This window comes from Gracilinanus agilis, chromosome 5, assembly GCF_016433145.1.
Source record: "Gracilinanus agilis isolate LMUSP501 chromosome 5, AgileGrace, whole genome shotgun sequence".
NCBI classification, from domain to species: Eukaryota; Metazoa; Chordata; class Mammalia; order Didelphimorphia; family Didelphidae; genus Gracilinanus; species Gracilinanus agilis.
In genome coordinates this window covers 155,842,486-155,862,636 of record NC_058134.1, presented here as the reverse complement: position 1 = coordinate 155,862,636, position 20,151 = coordinate 155,842,486, and the positions used below count along the sequence as shown (strand labels likewise).

Here is a 20,151-nt window from a genome sequence, read left to right as displayed (position 1 = left end):
TATTTATGTTTGTCAGTGTGTATCCCTTAGATGGACCTACTTATATTTATGTTTGTCATTGTGTATCCCTTAGATGGACCTACTTGTATTCATGTTTGTCAGTGTGTATCCCTTAGATGGACCTACTTATATTTATGTTTGTCATTGTAAATATCCTGTATAGACCTACTTATTTTCATGTTTGACACTGTATATATCTTATATTACTTACTTAAATTCATGCCTGATATTATATATATGTATATATATGTATATATATATATACCTATTTATCTATATCTTGTATGGACCTGTTTATACTCAAGTTTGTCACTCTGTGTGTTTCATAGGGACCTAACTATTTTCATGCTTCTTCCTGTATCTATCTTGCTTGCATCTTCTTATTTTTATGTTTAGAGAGTTTAAGCTCCTTGAGGGGAAGAAATGCTTTGCTTTTTATTATTATTATTATTATTAGTACTTAGCACAAGGCCTGACAAATAGAAAAAAACTTACTAAATGCTTGAGTATTCACTAACTAGCTAATTCAATTAAATAAGCTACTACTATTTACAATAGTCAAGAGGCCCTAAGGATACAAAACATTAAACAAATATTCTCTTCCCTCAAGTAGCTTACATTCCTTTGGTATGGTAGGAATAGGGGAATGAGACATGCAAAGATCCACTGTGAGCCCCATGGAGGCAGGGACTATTTTTTGGCTTTGTTTATATTCTCAGTGCCTGGCACATAGTAGGCACTCAATAACTGTTTCTTGTGTTGACCAATAGGTCAACATTGCATTCTAACATCTGCTCTCCTCAATTCATCTCTTACCCAGATAATTAAAGTGATATTCCTAAAACCCAAGTCTGACCATGCCACACTCTTGCCAAGAGGATTCTTTAACTTTATTACAAAATACAAACTGCTCTTCCTAGTATTTAAAACTTTTCTTAGTCTGGTTTCAGTCTCCCTTTTCAAGCTGATTATATATATATATGTATATATATATATACATATATATATATATATATAAAGAGAGAGAGAAAGTTTTATATATGTTATATATATATGTATATATAAATTTATATATATAAAACTTTCTGTCTCTCTCTGTCTCTGTCTCTGTCTCTGTCTCTGTCTCTCTCTCTCTCTCTCTCTCTCTCTCTCTGTCTCTCTCTCTGTCTCTCTCTCTGTCTCTCTCTGTCTCTCTCTCGTACACTTTTGTACTCTATCTCAATTAGCCTAGTTGTTGGCCCTAGTACCCAATATTCTATTTGCCTCCTCTGTTCCTTTCTCCACATACCTAGAAGGTCCAACTTTTTTATTTGCCCCTCTTGGAGAACCACTAGCTTTCTTCAAGACTTAGTGAAAGAGACATCTCCTTCAAAAAGCCTTTCCTGATTGCTCCAGGCTTTAGCATCCCTGCTCTTTCCATCACTACATGTTTATATTGTATATAGACTCAATTTTCTTATCTGTAAACATGCAGACTGTTAGCTCCTTGAAGGCAGGGACTATCTCAGTGTTGTATTTATATCCCCAATGACCCTCTGTGAAGTATATTCTATTCTGTGCACACCTTCCTATCTGGTGCAACTTTTGGCCGTATAATTCACAGTGTCCATACAACATTCTGGGAGCCTTCCCCTAGACATAGTGTGACGTAGTAATAGTACATATAGACTATGCTTTTATTTATGATTGATCTGTTTTCTTTTTCTGATCTTATATATCTCTCAAGATATCCTTTAGATAGTTAGTTCCTCCTGCACAAGTCATCCTTATTTTTATTCTATAGTCCATTCACACTTACCCCATAGGTCTTTTGAATGATCAATGATTTCAGTGGTTTAGACCAGTGATGGGCAAACTTTTTAAAGAGGGAGCCAAAGGAAAGGAAATGCTCATCTGTCAGTCTTTTTCTAAGGCAACTCTTTCCAAGTTTCATTGTACTGTATCCTACTCATTGTATTCGTCAGATTAGGAATAATGTCACGGGCCCATCACTAGTTTAGAGAGTCATGTTTTGTCATAAAGAATATAAAAAGAGAAGAAAGTTCAACAATATATGCAGTGTTGCACACACCCATAGATCCTCCCACTGCAAAAGAAGGGAGGCAGTTATATCCTCACATCTCTTCTTTGGTGCCAAGCTTAATCATTATAATTTCTCAGATTTGGTTTTGTCTTATTGATGTTGCTTCCATTTACATTGTTGTGATTATTGTGTACATTGTATTCTTAGTTCTGTTTCCTTTATATTAGTTCACATAATTCTACTCATGCTTTTCTGTATTATCCATACTGGGTTTTTTTCCTTCAGGATGATTATTTTCCCAATTGATGGGCATTTATTTTTGTTTTCAGTTCTTTACTACTACAAAATGTGGTGTCAAATATTTTGATAAGGTGTTTTTCTCAGCCATGTAGGTTATACGTATGTGTGAATAATTTAGTCCAAATGTGGTTCACAGGGAAGTATATATAGATATTTTTGGGATCTCTTAAGTCTCTCCCACCTCTCATCTTTCTAATAGAGACTTTGATTCATGCCTGGAGAGGAGGAAGAGTTTAAAGCCAGAGGCTGGCCCAATCTCTCTCCTCTGGGGTGGGGGTAGGGGACACTGGACTATAATTATGTCTATCAGTCCCTCTAAATATTTCTAGTCTAGGAAAAATTATTTTTAGATTCAAGCTTCTTTGTTGGACATCATCCCTTAGTGGAGAAGAAATGTTTCCAAGGTATATCCAAAGGATTTATTTTCTTCTTACCAAATGAGAATTACACAAAGACCATTCCAAATGGTAAACAAACCCATCCATCTTAATCTGATTATCAAAGAGAAATCAGATGAGTTGCATGAATTAGAATGTACCAGATGATACACTGAGTGAAGGAGCTCTCCCACTGGTAGTGATGTATCTATCTCATCTCATGCAAGTGTTCCTGATCTCACCCAAGAAGACATTCTTAGAAGTATCTTGTATATACTAGAACTTGAGAACATGTCAGCTTCTCTACATATCTGTTTCTTTCCAAAGCCTCTTTAGTTCTAGAACCATATGAGTCTTTTTTTAAAGTCAGGAACATTTCTTTTCCCCTGTGCTCTCTCCAATTCCTTCCCTTTTGTAGGCACAGAGTACTAATAATTTGTTCTATCCAATGAGGAGACTTTTATGCAAATGCACCAGACTTGAACCCTGAGTTGCTTGTGAATACAGAGCATTTTTTTCTCCATTGACTTCTTTGGAACATATATATATATTTTTTTCTAGAAGTGGAATTTCTGGGTTAGAGGGTGGGGACATCTTGGCAAGTTTCTTAACAAAATTCCAAAGTGTTTTATATTTTCACAATCCCTCAAACACTAAGTTTTTACATTTTTTGAAGTCTTTTGCCAATTCACTGGCTGTGAGATGAGACCCAGAATTATTTTTACTTTCATTTCTTTTGTAATTTGTGATATGGAGCAATCCTTCATATAATCATTAATAGTTGTATAGATTAAATTCATAATGATTTTGTCAAACTAGGTCACTAGACACGGATGATTTTGTAATTTTCTTTTTTCTTTTTGGTAATAAGCTAGAATTTTCCCCCCTAAGACTTTGGCATAAGCCTCTTTCAATTATTTTGAGAGCTGATCCCTCATCACCTCTTATCAAAGACACGGCTGCTATGTCTCTCTGCTTGGCAATGAAATCACAGATTTTCTGGTTGAAACTGTTTCTAGGATCTTTGAGTTTCCATGTGGTGTTAACTGATTTACATTCCTTAAGAAATGGCAATCATTTGTACTAATGTCCATTATTTTATTCATTTCCCACTTTTCAAAGCCTTTGAACTAAACTGATCCCACGCAGCCCTGATCTCTGAGCTTCCTTGATGTGAAAGGTGAACACAGAGCCATGAAGCTCACCCACAGTCTGGTTAAGAGTTGTTCCAAGTCCAATGAGCAGACTCTCACAAAAGCATCGTGGAATCTCTTACACAATAATCAGATTCTGGATTTAGATCACTGGTTCCCAAAATTTTTTGGCCTACTGCCTCCTTTCCAGAAAAAATATTACTTAGCCCCCTGAAAATTAATTTTTTTTAAATTTTAATAGCAATTAATAGGAAAGATAAATGCTCCTGTGGCCATCACTGCTTTCCTGGATCGCTGCAGCACCCACCAGGGGGTGGTGGTGCCCTCTTTGGGAATCACTGATTTAGAGCTAGAGGAGATCTTTGAGGGCATCTGTAATGCAGGATTTATGCGAGGTTTCTTGTATTTGCAAAATTACCCCAGGCAATCCTGTCTGTTATCAGAATGGAACTCTGGCCCGGCAGGTGCCAGTCCCAGCTCAACTGTCAGCTCCTTGCATAAATCCTGTATTACACATCTGGTTTATTTCCTTCATTTTACAGATGAGGAAACCAATGCCCAGAGAGGATAAATGACTTGTCCATGGTCACACAGGTAGTTTTGGCTGAAGCAGGGCATAACAAACCCATGTCCTTTGCTCCAAAACCTGTGCTCTTCCCATAACCTGGCTGTCTCTTGGGACGTATGGCTTCCATAGCCCAAAGACCATTGTACCCCAACTACTCAAGTGACACCATTTTCTCACTGTCCTTTCTGGTCCTGCTTTAAAGATTCTGATCCTGGTCTAAGTGTTGGGAATTCAGGGTTTGCCTTCTTTGGAGATACCAGCTGCTGCTCCAGTTTAGTGGATTCTGTTTTCATACATTTCCCTTTTTGCCTTCCCCACCAGGATCCCTTCAGTATATGCAGTTAAACCATATGTTTCTCACTTAAAGGTACCCCCCCCCCAAAGGACCTATTGTTTTCGGCATTGCCTAATTCTTCTACAAAGTTCCTCTAAGTCTCAGAGATAAATCCCAATATTTTCCCCATCTCTATCAGTGTTCTAACAGTGCCTGTTATTCAGTCGTGTCCAAATCCTCATGATCCCATTTGGGGTTTTCTTGGCAAAGACCCTGGAGTGGTTTGTCATTTCCTTCTCCAGCTCATTTTAAAGATGAGGAAGCTGAGGCAAATAGGTTTAAGTGACTTGCCCAGGGCCACACAGCTAGTGCCTGAGGCCAGATTCAGGAAGATGAGTTTTTCTGGCTAGGTCTGGCACTCTAGGCCCGTGCCACCTAACAGGGTAGATGTTAGGAATGATACAGAGAGGATTTTTACAACATGAAAGGATACCTTCTACGTTTAAAATACCATGATTCTATGAAAAAAAACATGGGTAGGCAAGGATTTGAGAACTAACCTTTTTGGCCAAAAGAAGTGTATCCTGCTTGCAGGTCTGAGTTTTAGCACGGAGTCTGTCTGTAAGCCGGGTGACCTGCTCAAAGAGGAAATCCTTCTCCAGCAACTTCTCCTCTCTCTCTGCTAGATGGAATTCCAGCTAGTTCATAAATAATAGGAAGAGATAAATTTAGCAGTGGGCACACTGTCATGTCTTTTCAGTATTCCTGCCCTTAACCTGTTTGGGTGTGGGAAATGGGAGGTTTTGGGGGTCGGGTCGTTAACTTATCCATTTGGTATTTTTTACATCAAGTCATAGGCAGTCCTCAAGTTATGAATGAATTATTTTCTGAAATTCCTGATATAATTAGGACCCAGAAGCATTCTACATTAGAAATAATGTCAGATAGTCCCCAAGGCCATATTGCAATGATGCCATCACTAGAATGGAAGTGGAAGCTCCTCAGAGATCACCTTGTCCAACCTTTAATTGAAGCACAGATTCTTCTTTAAATATCCCCAACAAGTGGTCACTCAACATTTACTTGGGAGACTTGAGGTGACAAAGAACTCGCTTTCTAGTGAGGGAGGCCATTCTTTTTGTCTGGAAAGCTAATCATTAGGAAGGGTTTTTCATACGGATCAAAAATTTACTCCTCTTATTTTCACCCATCAGTCCTAGTTTCTACTTGCCAGAACCAAACAGAACAGATTGAAACCATGTGGCATTCTGCATGACCACCTTTCAAATATTTGATAACAGTTATCACAAACCCCCTAAATCTTCTCTTTTTGAAACTCATCATTCCCTCGTCCCTTCAATTGCTTCTTGACAGCTTTGAGCCTACTCTCCATGTCAGAATAGTAATGCACTCTTGTATACAGAAGGTACAGTGTTAAGCAGGAAGGTTGGCATTATATCAATGGCTCTACAAAACTCAACCACCTTGTGTAATGATATCTGTAGGGGAAAGGCAGAGTTTTGGCATGGCATGCTGGTTGCATATCTCTTTCTGCTCCTACAGTGGTGGCAGCCATTCAGACAGTGGTGGCTGTGTGGGCTATGCGGCCTCAGGCAGAGGCTCCAGAAACTGGGAAGCCCAGAAGATCAGACACAAAAATAGGGACTCTTGGATAAAGTCTGGGACAATGGTAGGGACAGGGGTGGGGATGGGAGCAAAGAAGGCAGTGAGGAGGGAAGGAGAAGATCCTTCCAAGGAGTTACGCTGGGGTAGAGGATTTTGCTAGTGTAAATCTCTATGAATACTGCTCAGGCCTAGTCTGGTTCCCTGGACATCCCTTTTCTTTTCTCCCTCAGAGTCCAAGGGATTCATTCATCACTCTCCTTTGCTTCACTACCACCTATTGCTGCATCCAACCAGGCTTTTTTTCTTCCCTGGACCATGCTGTAGGGAAGTCTTAGAGCTTCTTCCCTATTTTTCTGACCCTAAAGCAAGCACACAGTCTTTTAGGATTTTTCAGAGGTTTGTTTCGTAACTATTATTAACAGTAAGAGTAAAAGGCTTCATTATCTTTTTTCATTCACTTCATGTAGAGGGAAAGTTGCATATTTGAGTACCCGAAGTGCCTCCAGTTTTCAAAGCAGTATATTTTACTGGAGGACTGAAGATTAGGCAGGAGATTCCTGGGGGAAGAGCAGAAGGAGCCTGGTGGAGAGGGTAGATGGCAGACAAGATGGGGCAGAGCTTAGGGCACTGTAAGTTTAAAAATGAGCACCCAGACTCTGGGGTGGCAGAATTGAGGGGAGGGGAAAGGAAGAAGAGACATGTATGTTGCTAGGGAAGTTTACTCTTTCTTCCTTTTTTCCCACCTGTCACCTCAGATCCTACATTGTACTAAATTGGCCCTGAGATGAGGTGAGACCTACAAACAAGATGTGTTCCACATGAGGCAGGGGAAGAAGGAAAGGGAAGGAAATTTCAAGTATCAAAAGGAGGGAAAAAAAGAAGAATTCCTATGGTCACTAGGCCACCTGGTTCAGGGGAATTCTTAAGAAAGGATCAGTAAGATGTCTGATATAAATGGGAGACTATAGAGAGTCACCATAACCCATTAACATCTACTCAGACAGCTTCTGTATTAACCATTCTTGAGGAGCCATCTTTTCTATCCAGCTCTTTGTCTCCAGCTGCCCAGGGTGAGTGCTTCCTACTAGAAGAAGTATTCTGTTCAACATTCTCTATTTAATATTTTCATGTTGTCTTGATATTTTTCTAGTAGGGAGGCAAACAATTTCATTTAGAATTCCAAAGCTGCCCCCTTTGGCCTTCAACTAAAGGTTCTTTTGGCATCTTTAACACTATAAAATTTTCTTTTCCTTGATAAAAGTTGGAAGCAGGATTTCTAATGAATTGGTTGAAGACAACTCAAATTCATATGACCAATTTATAGGGAAACAAGTATAATTGCCAGAAATTCAGGGCTGATCCTATAAATTAATGTGGAACAGTAGCACAATGATTTCCAAGATATCATTGAATGGCTAAAATCCACAAAGTGTGCCTTACCTCATCTATCTTTTGGGCCATTTCCTGCGAAGTCATATCCAGTCCTTTCAGGAAGCGAGCTCTGTTCTTTCCACTAGGATTTATAAATTGATCCTCCAAGAAGTGTATTCTATCTGTACACTGTGAGAACTGTTGAACAAGAAAAGACACATTTATTTTCAAATTAATTTTGTTCAGTCAGTTTGATGCCTGATATAAGGCAGCTGCCCCAAAGCCAACCCAAGGGTCTTCAGATTCTCCCAGAGGGACAAAGTGCCGTGGACATATTTCAGCATACTCTATTGGTAGTCAAGGCAATTGCATACCTATGTTAACTGTGTACTCTAGCAACCAGAAAGTGATGTTTCCGTATAACCAGAGTAAAATGACTACAATTCATAATGATGCTACAAGGTGTTACAAGATCCTGGAGTGCCTTCTAATTGTCAGAAACTGATTAAGTTATACACTGAGCCTCCCCATCTTTTGCCACTGTCCTATTCATTTGATGTTATGGCTTTACAACTCATGTCTCAACATTTGAGGAGCTCAAAGCTTCCTCAGTCCCCCAAACAGGGTCTTCTTTTTTCTATATGAATGATCTTTAGTCCTGGTTATTCACAGACCTGGTAACTCTTTTTGTAAAAAAAAATAATAATAACTAGCATTTATATAATGCTTTAAAGTTTTCAAAGTACTTCACAAACATTATCTGACGGTTTTGTCATCACAACAACCTGGGGAGGTAAGCGCTGTTATTTCCCTAAATTATAGATGAAGAAACTGAGGCAGGCAGAGGTAACAGAGTGACTGTGTTGAGATCATAGAGCTAATAAAATATTAATACTCAATTAGACCTCAATTCCAAGTCTAGAATTCTATTTACTGTACCTCAAACTACTAACTAAAAATGTGATTGTAGAACTGAACATGGTATCCCAAATGTGGCTGACTAGGATAGAGTACAAAAGAATTGTGTCATCTTTGAGATGGATGATCTGCTTATCAGTATGCAGATCAGGGCAGCTTTAGCTTTTTTTGTTTTCTTTGTCACTCATTTTGAGCTTGTGGTCCATGAAAATCCCTAGATCTTTTTCCATACAAACTTTATTTAGCTACTTTTTACTTTATTGTATGCTTTTAACTTTTAGTGGTAACATTGATTTTTGAATTGATTTGAGTCATCTGAATTTATATTTACTATTATTAAATTTCAAATCTTAAGATTTGTCTCAATCTTATCAATATCTCTATCTATATTTGGATCTATCTATCTATCTTTCAATCTTAAATCTGTCACCCATGGCAGTAGTTATCTCCCCAAACTTCATGTCACCTGCAAAATTTCATATATATCTTCTGTGATGTTATCTAATTCCTTTGTTTTTTACTATTTCAGTCTTTTTTTTAACCTTGACCTTGGCTATAATAATTCTGGGAGTTTTCATTTGGGGATTTCTTTCAGGAGGTGATTGGGGGATTTTGTTTTTCTATTTTCACTTTGTCCTCTTCTTTCACTTTGAGCAGTTTTCTTTTATGATTTATTAAAATCTGATATTAAATCTGGTTATGGGATTGAGGTAGCCCAGTACTTCTTAAATGATCTCTTTTTCATCTATTTTCTCAATTAGTTATTTTTATATTTGTAATATAAGAAATGACATAGAGGGGTGGTAACATTCAAATAGAAAAGGATCCCTTTGATTTAGCAACCCCACTGAGGTCTGGATCCCAAAGAGTTGAAAGACAGAGGAAAATGACCCATTTGTGCAAAAATATTTATAGCCACTCTTTTTGTGGTGTCAGAGAACTGGAAACTGAAGAATTGTCCATCAATTGCCTGAATGGTGAACAAATTATGGTATATGATTGTAGTGGAATATTAATGTAATATAGGAAATGACAAACAAGACAATAACAAAAACACCTGGAAAGACATATGAAATGATACAAAGTAAAGTGAGCAGAACCAGAAGAAACATTTTACACAGTAACATCCATAATGTGTGATGATCAGCTGTGAATGAATTAACTATTGCTAGGAATGCAAGGATCCAGGACAACCGCAAGGAACTGATGGAGCCTAAATGTAGATCATTCTTCATTTTATTTCCTCTGAATTTGTCTTAATGTAAGCAATATGTACAACATATATCATATTATTTTCCATCTTGGGGAGGTGGGAGATGTGGGAGGGAGAGAACAGGGAAACAAGGATCACAAAATGTCAGAAAATGATTATTGAAAATTGTATTGGCATGTAAAAAATTTAAATGAAATTAAAAAGGAAAGAATAAGATCTATATTTTTGGGCATGTATAATGCCCCCCCAAAGATTTTTTTTTTGCTTGACTATAAATGTTTATTACAAGGTTTTTGTTTTCACAATTTTCTTTTTCCAGTGTGGGGGGGGGGGTGGAAGGAAGGAGGAAAGAAGGAAATGTGGGATTAAAAGAAAATAAGTGTTCCTTAATTTAAAAATAAAATTTTATTTAAAGAGAACACCTGGCTGCTCTTGTTTTCACCAGGGACAGACAAATTCTATCCCAAAGTACTCTAAGAACAGGAATATTTGATAACTCAGCCATTGACAATACTTTTAGAAAAACTGTGGAGAAAAGGAGAGAATATAAGATTAGAGAGAGGTGTACCTCTTTTTCATAAAAGGAAAGAGGGTAGAATAGTCAAATTATAAGCAAGTATTCACTGTTTTGATTCCTGCTAAAAATTTAGAATGTATAGGATTTGAGTGTTTGTAAAGTGAAATGGTGATGGTTTTATGAAGCCAGTAATTTTTTTCAAATCAAGAAAACAAATTTATGAATTTATCAAGTCCATCTGATTTCCTTTTTTGTAAATCTGGGGAATGTTATAGAGTATGCTTGTAGTTTAACAAGGCATTTGATTTTCATGAAATACATGTTTATAAGCTTAAGGGTCAGATAATATAGTATGGTTTGGTGACCTAAAAATTATTTGGATGATTGGTCCAGATGATAATGAATTATGGATTGATAGCTGCCACCTAGAAAGAAGTCTCTAATGTCATATCTCAAGGGGTCATTTCTGGCACTGTGCTGTTCAACATTTTTACCAATGACCTAGGTGAAGACACAGATGCCATATACTTGAAATTTATGGATCACATACAGCTGAGAATGATAGCAAGAGCTGGCCGGCCATGAATCCAAAACTTTCTTGAGAGGCTACAATGATGGGCTGAATCTAATAAGGCTACATCCAATTACATCCAATTTATAGTTTATGTCATAAACCTGTAAGAAATTCTCAGAGACCGACTAGTCTAACAGTCTCATTTAATGAGACTCAGGGAGGGTGTGATTTCCCAAAGTCAAACAGTAAGCACTGGGGGTAGGATTTGAACCTAGGTCCTCTGAATCCTGAATTTCAACACTCTTTTCCACTGAAACATGTTACCTCCCCAGCTTTAAAAAAAAATTCATTTCATGGTAAATGTGTGCTTAGAGATTATGTGGATTAAGTTTAAAGTGAGGACCAATGGTGGGCCATTGCAGTCAAAGCTAATGCGGACGGTCTTGCCAGAGACACCATAATCAGAAGGAGAGAATGAGTCCAGAATGTGTCTCTGGCTTCTGATCTGGTCAAGCTGAATTTTTAGGGCTTCATAAGGTTCTGACCACTATATTGTGGGCGAGGCACTGACACACTAGAATTCATCAAAAAAGGTTGACTAGAGTAGTGAGAGGACTAGGGGCTATAACAAGAGAATTATAAAGAATGGGAGACTTTTAATTAAGAGGGGAAAATGTACACCCACCCTGCTGTTTTGAAGTATTGGAACATTTTTATTACAGTGGGGATTAGACTAATTTTCCTTGTGGAAATTTCACAGAGGTAGTGTTGACTTGATTTAAAGAAAAATATCTTAACATTCAGTGAAATGGGATTTCTCAGGAGGCAATGGGGGCTCAGTAATTGGAAGTCTTTAGAAAAAGATTTTTTTTTAACCCTCACCTTCCGTCTTAGAATCAATACTGTGTATTGGCTCCAAGGCAGAAGAACAGTAAGGGTAGGCAATGGGGGTGAAGTGACGTGCCAAGGGTCACACAGCTGGGCAGTATCTGAGGTCAGATTTGAACTTAGGACCTCCCATCTCTAGGTCTGGCTCTCAAACCACTAAGCCACCCAGTTGCCCCCATTTGGAGGTCTTTGAGCAGAGTCTGGGTGTCCACTCTCTGCAACATGTTGGAGAATTGACTTCTCAATGGGTAGGGCTATATGACCTTTGTCACTTTTTAAATGATGAGATTCTGTGTGATTCTGATTCTCCGCTGGGAGAATCAGAGAAAGGCTCCTGGGCTTGAGGAAAGCATTGGAGAAAGAGGAATTTCAGCTGGCAGAGATGGGAATGGGGAGAGGTGATAACATTTTAAAGCCCCTACTCTGAAGAACAGCAGGCTATGGGGAAAAAAAGTTGACTTCTATTGATGCTAATAACTTTTGAATTCAAATTATTTATTTATTACTTATTTTAATTTAATACTTTAAGTTTTATAATATGGTTTTACCGCACCCTTTTAAGGTCACAGCTAATGCAGACAAGACAGGCTGCCTTAGTTCCATCTTAAGCTTTAATAACTTCAGACGTATAAAGGCTTTAAACTTACAATAATTTGAAAAACTATTTAATATTAAAAACATTGCTATGTTAATGAAAATCCAGCATACCCACCATCTTGTGCTATACACTGCTCTGGTTGTCTGTTGTTCAATGACTGAAAAGATTATATTCATAATCTGTCCTTAAGACCTTCCAGAGAATGAGATTTGGAGGCATAAGGACAATTTCAATGTCACCCCTTGAGAACACACCTAATGGAGACAGGTCAGGTGTCTTGGGGGCTCAAGAAAGGGGGCCTTCTGAGAAAATATCATTGGGAAACTATTCCAGTCAATGGAAAGTGACAGGGTGTCTCATCTTGTCCAAATGAAAACATTTTAAACTTATGTTTCAAAACTCACAAAAGTAAATGAGTAAAATCAATTTAAGTCACTAAAGTTCCAAATGATGGTCTTTTAAGTTTCTAGTACTCGAGTTAGTAAGGCTGCACTAAGACTCTTGGGACACTTGTATCATTCCCATTTTACAGGTAAAGGTGGAAGTTACTTGATTCCTAAGAAGAACATCAGGTGCACCCATAAAGGGAAGAAAAGCTCTCACGACAGCCAGCAGCTGTGAGTTACCCATTTGCTGCATGTGCTTTTTAAGCTCAACAAACTTTTCCCTGGATTCTGCATGTACTGATGGGAGAGTGAATGCCACACTTTTGGGGGGATGTTCACTGTTAACTGTTTTTTAGTGCATACTTCATTAAAAAAGCTAAATAAACCTAGCATTCTGATAACAGGCAGAAGAGAAGGATGCACGTAAGCTTTAGTACTAGAAACTTCCAAACTCTTGAGGTTAATTTTAGATTACCTGGGGAAATCTAATAATAATAACAATGTCTAACATTTATAGACATCCTACAATGTGCTACATACTGTACTAATTCTTTATAATTATTATTTCATTTTATCCTTACAACAGTCTTGAGAGATAAGCACTATTATCTTCATGTTACAGGTGAGGAAACTGAGGCAAACAGAGGTTAAGTGACTTATCCAGGGTCACACAGCTAATAAGTGTCTGAGGTGGGATTGGGCCATGTAGTTGCTTACTACTGAATGGGAGAAAGTGTTATATACAGATAAGGAAAATAAGACTCAACAACACTAATAAAAGAAGAAACTAAAGCTCAGAAAGGTGATCACTACACATAACTAGTGATTATTAGAGTGAGGATTTAGAACCAAATATTCTGATTTCAAGTCCAGGAGTCATTGCTCCACACTGCACTGCCATGAGAATCTAATGAACTGTTTACTGCCAGTCCACCTTTGTCTCATCCTCATCTACTCTTCTTTCTCACTCTTGCTCTCTTCTCCTTCTCTCTGACCTCTTTCCTCCCCCTTTCCTTCCATCTCTCCATCTTCCTCTCTCCCCCCACTTTCTGTGATTGTGGAGATGTCTTTTTCTCTCCCTGCAATTATCCATTTTTTTTCTCTTTAGGTTAAGCTTCCTCTTCAATCCTTTCCCCTTCTCCTTCTTTCCTTCCCTCCTATTCCCCAATTCTCTTTTCCCCCCACCTTCCCTTCCATACATTATCTTTTCCTTCATGCATTATCATATTTATAAGGCCTGGACCTGTGATTTTTCACCTGGAAAAACCTTGTATCAATGCAACACTTTCTCTGCAAACAAGTCTTAGAGAGATGCCCAGAGCTCTGAGAGTTTATGTAATTTGCTCAGGTGTCACTCAGCCAGAACATGAATCTTTCTGAATCAAGGCCAGCTCTCTATCCATATTACACCACTCACTGACTCTAATTCATCAAAATGTGAAATCATAATATATTTCAAAGTGTAATATATATTGAATCAATCTTTTCTGGTTTTAACATGAAAAAAAGACCAGGTCTCTTTATCTTGCCTGGACTGAAAGTATAGTGGGATGGGGGTGGGGAGAAGAGGGAGAAGGTATAAAGCTCATTGGCCTTGTACCAATCAGTATAGAAACTTTCACTTGCTCTAAGGTGGGCCAGGACGTCCTTCTCTGGGCAATCTGATGGCTCTGGAGTGCTCTGGCTCTTGGGGACTTGCCATATGTATGCTGAACTTAGCCTAGACACCTGATCAGCACAACCAGCCCACTGCAACTCTGAACTCCTAAACTCAAAAGATCCACCAGCCTCTGGCACCCTGGAGCTGGGATTAAGGGCAGGTGATAGGACTCCTGGTTCTCTTTTTAACTAAGCAGGTAAATTTAATCTTTTAGATATTTCATCAAATCAAACAAAACCTAAATTAAGTTATTTTTTATTTCTCTATAGCCCCCTTCTTTTTTTTTCTTCTGGTACACAGTAAATAAATACTTAATAATTGCTTGGTGACAGAGTAGACCAGTGAGAAAAATGTTTCCCCCTCTTCTCTTGTACTAAAATTTCCTTTAAAACTAAAACACAATGTGGCTTCCAGGAGTATCTAAGTCACATCCCTCTAATAACAGTAGAGGCAAGCAAAGCATCTGCTTCATGATATTCCTTGGAATGGATTGTTGAGGATTAAAAACTATTTTGAAACAATTGTCTTGGGAAAATAACAGATCTTAAACTAATTCTTTACTAAAATGACACACCAAAGTGGAAGACGTTGGAGGAAAATACTGCCACAAATAACCAGATATGGCAGGGAATGAACAAGGCCACTTGCAGAGTCAAAAATCACTTGAATTAAATTTCACATTGCCTTAAGTTCTTATTGAGGAAGCTATCTATCTATCCAAAAGCTTAACACTGACTGCGGAATTTCTATTTTATAACACACTATGTTTTGTATGCAAATAGTTGTTAGAAGGCTTATACAATGGTAGTGAATATATAGTGTGAATAAATGCCTAGTTTTTATTATTTAGCCACTGAATATCAAAGGGATTCCTATTTCACTTGCTTAATTTCATTCCTATTTTGCAGTTTTCACTGAACAATATAAGAATATTTAATAGCAACAATAGAAATATTATTTGGCAACCTTCTGGTATAATAGTGATTAAAATGGAGGACAGAGAGTTTCTTCTGTCCTGTTTCTAAGCATTAATAATATCTATTTGAAAGTGATTTGGGGGACCCAAAGACTAAAGGCAATTCATATATAAGCTCTGTTTCCTTGGGTGTAGCAGGGCCTGGGGCAGCCCTGTGGCACTAGAAGCAGCCAGGTCCACTTGGTATCTTCTGACAGGTAGACAGTTGGTGGTGGTTGTGGCTCTACTCTAGTGTAAACACAAGTCGGAGACCAATGATATGGCTAGATCCAAGCCTAAACCCTGATGAATACCCACTTCGTGTTTTACACATCGGACACTCTTTCTGGACCTTGGGAGGTCTTTTCCAAGGTGTGATAGAGCTTGGTGTTCTCTTACTATTGCCCCAGTTATCTCAGATTTTCACTCCCCTTTAACCAACTGGGTTCTCTCCTTTCCAGTGCAAGATTATTGGAGCAAGAGAAAACAAAAGGAAAAGAAGTGTTGGGGAGTTCTTCTTGCCCCTCTTGTCACATGATCATCCCAACCTTTCTGAGCTACTGATTCCCCAAACTTCTTTCCCTTTAGGTAGCTCAGGACCCTTTTTGTTATCTTCAGCATTCATCACTGTTGGATTTTTCTGAGGGTCAGCGTTTCTGTGTCCTTGTTCTCCAAGGTGGGTGCCATGCTTTTGTATTCCCTCTTCATTATTTGTGCTCTTGATAATCTCCAAGATGGGGGGCGGGTAGTGAGGCCTCTCCTTCTTCCCAAAGTCTGACAAAGGGAAAATAGACATGTGGGATACCAGGGAATCAGCAGAACATCCACAGTTGTTGAGAATCCCACGACTCAGCCATGGTTCAAGCCTCTCGGTTCTGTGGCTGGAGTGCTGAGTATTATGGATGAGGACTAGAGTGCGACTGAACTAGACACTTGGGAAAAATCTCACCAGGGGTTAGAGGGAAATTACATCTTCTCCCTCTTTTCCTTATCCCTTCTCCAGCCTTCTGCTGTATGCTCCAGAGGCACATTTCATGGAAATCCATCCACATGGAAGGGTAGTGGTTTAGTGAATGAGTTGAATGACTCTATCTCAATTAAAGTAACCAAAAAGACTCAGTATGTGCTGATACTTTTATCAGGTGAAAACACATCTATTGATTAAAGAATTAATGAATGAAAGATATTAAACTAGACTTGGGAAAGTCCTTCATTTGGAAGGAGTGAAGCCATTGGATGAAATGAGATAATGCTGCACAGGAAATGGATTAGGTTTGGTTAAAGCATTAGTCATATCCTAAAAGGCTTGGATCAAAACTGCAAACTGCTTCAGAGTCTGGGATTTCCAAATCCTTGTGGTGAGGCAGTGCCAGCTTGGCCCCTCGGGGAATGACTTGAGGGGGAGAGAGATTTTGTCTCCTCATCCTTCCCGGAGCAGAGGATGACTGTGTCAATGTGGAGAGGCCAGAAGACTTGAGACTTCCCATCTATGATCATAAGAGTGTCCCTAGAACATTAGAGGGTGAAGTCAGTGAGCCGAGAGACACCTTGCAGATAAAGGCAGGTTCCTCGAAACAGGCAACTTAAGGGGATTTTATGAGGATTATCCCTGGGAGGGAAAGAAAGACTTTCCACCATAAGAAGTTATGCTTTTTCCCATTAATAGTCAACTCATCAGTCACATACTATGTCAAAAGAACTGTGCTAGACCCTGGGGGAGAGATAAAGGTTATGGCTCTGACTTAATGCAGTTCACAGCTTTGGGGACATCAAAATGAAGGCACTTATAAATGACAATTTTCCTGGATAGTCAGCTGGGATGCTTTGTAGCAATGTTTTCTAGATTTCTTCTGGCAGAATCGTTTGTTCTCATGTGGTTTAATCAGAAATAAGTCATCGTTATTTCATATGATGAATCTTTGGAAGTTCTTCCATAACGTCCCAGATACATGCTTCAGGAGAAAAGTTCAATGTCACAAAGGTACTGCCAGAGCTAGGATTTGAATTTGAGTCTTTTGACTCCAAATAGAGTGCTTTCCCCCATTCTCTACCTGTGTCGAGCCCAAGTTGCCCATAAGCAACTTGATTTGGTCATTTAGTAAAATGTTTGAGAGAGCTCAGAAGTTTCTGTTTTTGCTTTTATGAGGGATCTGAATAGGAAGTCCTTTTAGGCGGGATTAGTCCACAGGTAAAATTGTATCATATTTCTTATAAATGAACAAACTGAAACCTAAAATCCAGCCTGAATGACCCAGGAAAATGTGAGGTATGGGACCTTTAAAAGAAGAATCTACTATGACAATGAGACATTTTGTCTGGCTAGTTAGTTCTGTTGGATGGACCTCGACTCAAATGAAGTTTTGGTGAGCTCTGAAGCATTCCCTTATGGTCCAGTATGACCTAGGCAGCTCAAAATTCTGTTTTGTAGTTATTTGACATATCTAAGAAAACTGAAAATTCCATAGCCACAAGGGCAAGTGAAAGGGAAATGTCCTGTTAGCTCAGGGGAAATCCATAGTCACTCTTGGAAACAATTCAAAATGTATTCATACTCGTGGTGATCTGTCTCTTTCAAATAGGAAACAGAGTGTGACTTATTCTTGTAGAAAACAACTATATGAATTTTCCTTACATCTCAACCAATCTTTAAGATATTTATTGAAAGATGAATTTTGAATCATCCCTAACATCTAATTTACTGTGTATCAGATGAGAACATTAAGAAGCAATCTCAGATTTTGAGCAATTTACACTTAAAAGTCTGTCACTGTGTTTTATAAACAGTCAATGAACAATTTCAAAAACAGAGGGCTCAGAGATCTTTGTCCAAAGAGAATATTCTATAGTTATGAGTCATAAGTTCCATTCCAGCAAGCCTTCCTAGGATGGAGAATGTTGCATCATAACTAATGTCAAGAAGTAGTAAGAACAAATTGTAATCTGGTGATAGGGTCAAAAGCAAATGTGGTATTTTAGAAAAAAACACAAACAAAAAGAATTCTAGGAATTACTACTTGTTCATTCTGTGAGGTACTGAAATGAAAAAAATCAGGTCACCCAACTAGTAGACAGAAAATGTAGTATAAACATATTTCCTCTTTTTTTAAACCCTTACCTACTGTCTTAGAATCAATTCTAAGAATCTGTTCTAAGTAGAAGAACAGTAGGGGCTAGGCAATTAGAGTTAAATGACTTGCTCAGGGCCACACAACTTGGATCTCCCATCTCCAGACCTGGCTCTTTGTCCACTGAGCAACCTTGCTGCCCTGCCATGTTTTGGTTTTTTCCTTTCAATTTTCTTTTCTTTTTTTTTTTTAAATTACATGTAGAAATTATTTTTGACAGTTGTTTTCTGAAATTTTGCAATTCACATTCTCTCCCTCTTTTTCCCTCTGTCCTCCATGTGGATAAATAATTTGATATAGGCTATACCAGTGCTTTCATGCATATTTTCATATACGCCATGTCATGACAGAAGACACATATAACACATATAATAAAAAATTCAGGAAGGAAATTAAGTGAAATATCTGAGCCCAACAATTACCTCTTTTGCTTTGGATACCACTTTTTTTTATCATGAGTTCCTTAAGGTTCTCTTGGGACCTTGTTTTGCTGATAATAGTTTTGTGCTTCACAGCTGATCACCATACAATATTTCTTTTACTATATACATTGTTCTATTTCTGCTCACTTCACTTTGTATCAGCACATATAAGTTTTTTTCAGGTTTTTATGAACTCATCCAGTTCACTTATTATGGCACAATAGTAGTCCATAACAACCACATATCATAACTTGTTCAGTCATTATTTAATTTAGTGGACACCTCCTCAGTTTCCAATTCTTTGCTACTAAGAAAAGAGCTGCTAAAATATTTTTGTACATGTAAGTCCTTTTCCCCTACTCTGATCTCTTTGGAATACAGTAGTGGTATTTACTGGGTTAAAGAGTATGTATAATTTTATGGTCCTGGGGGCATGTTTCCATATTTCTCTCCAGAATGATTATATCCGTTCACAGTTCCACCAACAATGTATTAGTATTCCAATTTTCCTACATCCCCTCCAACATTTATCATTTCCTTTTTTGGTCACATTAGCCAATATAATAGGTATGAGGTAATATCTCAGAGTTATTTTAATTTGTATTTCTCCAATCTATAGTGATTTAGATCATTTTTCCACATAATTATAAATTTAATTTCTTCAACTAAGAATTGCTTGTTCATATCCTTTGACCATTTATCAACTGGGGAATGCTTTGTATTCTCATAAATTTTACTCAGTTCTCTATATATTGGAGAAATGAGGCCTATGTCAGAGACACTTGCTATTTTTTCTCAGTTTATTGCTTCCTTTCTAATCTTGGTTGCATTGGTTTTGTTTGTACAAGAATTTTTTAATTTAACATAAATAAAATTACCCATTTCATTTTTCATTATGTTCTAAATCTTGCTGGTTCCAACATATTTTCTTTGTGAAAAAGCTAATTACAGTTCATAAAATCTCTTAATTATGCTTAGAATCCTTTTATTAGTAATTAATTTAATAATTAAAATTGCTTGTAAAAGTTAAATGCTTAAAAGCCAGTCTGTCAATAGGCATTTATTAAGCACCTAATATATACCAGGGAAGTGCTGGGGTTTCAAAGAAAGGCAAAATAGTTTCTACCTTTAAGGAATTTGCATTCTAATGTGGGGAGACAACATGAAAATCTAGGTAAGTACAAGGTACATATAGAGTAAACTTAGAAAGCCTTCTGAGAAGGGAAGGCATTTGGGAGGCCAATAACAGCATCCTGCAGAAG

The 20,151-nt window shown here is 37.9% G+C and overlaps 1 protein-coding gene across 1 annotated transcript in view; it reads right to left on the bottom strand.

Moving 5' to 3' along the window:
- Positions 1-2,532: 2,532 nt before the first annotated feature.
- Positions 2,533-20,151, bottom strand: part of CCDC146 (coiled-coil domain containing 146) — a 159,499-nt gene continuing 141,880 nt past the window's right edge. The window contains exons 15-17 of the mRNA XM_044679051.1: positions 7,763-7,891; positions 5,257-5,394; positions 2,533-2,538 (exon numbers count right to left, since the gene is read on the bottom strand). Coding sequence (XP_044534986.1) covers positions 2,533-2,538; positions 5,257-5,394; positions 7,763-7,891 — 273 coding nt within the window. The remainder of the gene's footprint in view (positions 2,539-5,256; positions 5,395-7,762; positions 7,892-20,151) is intronic.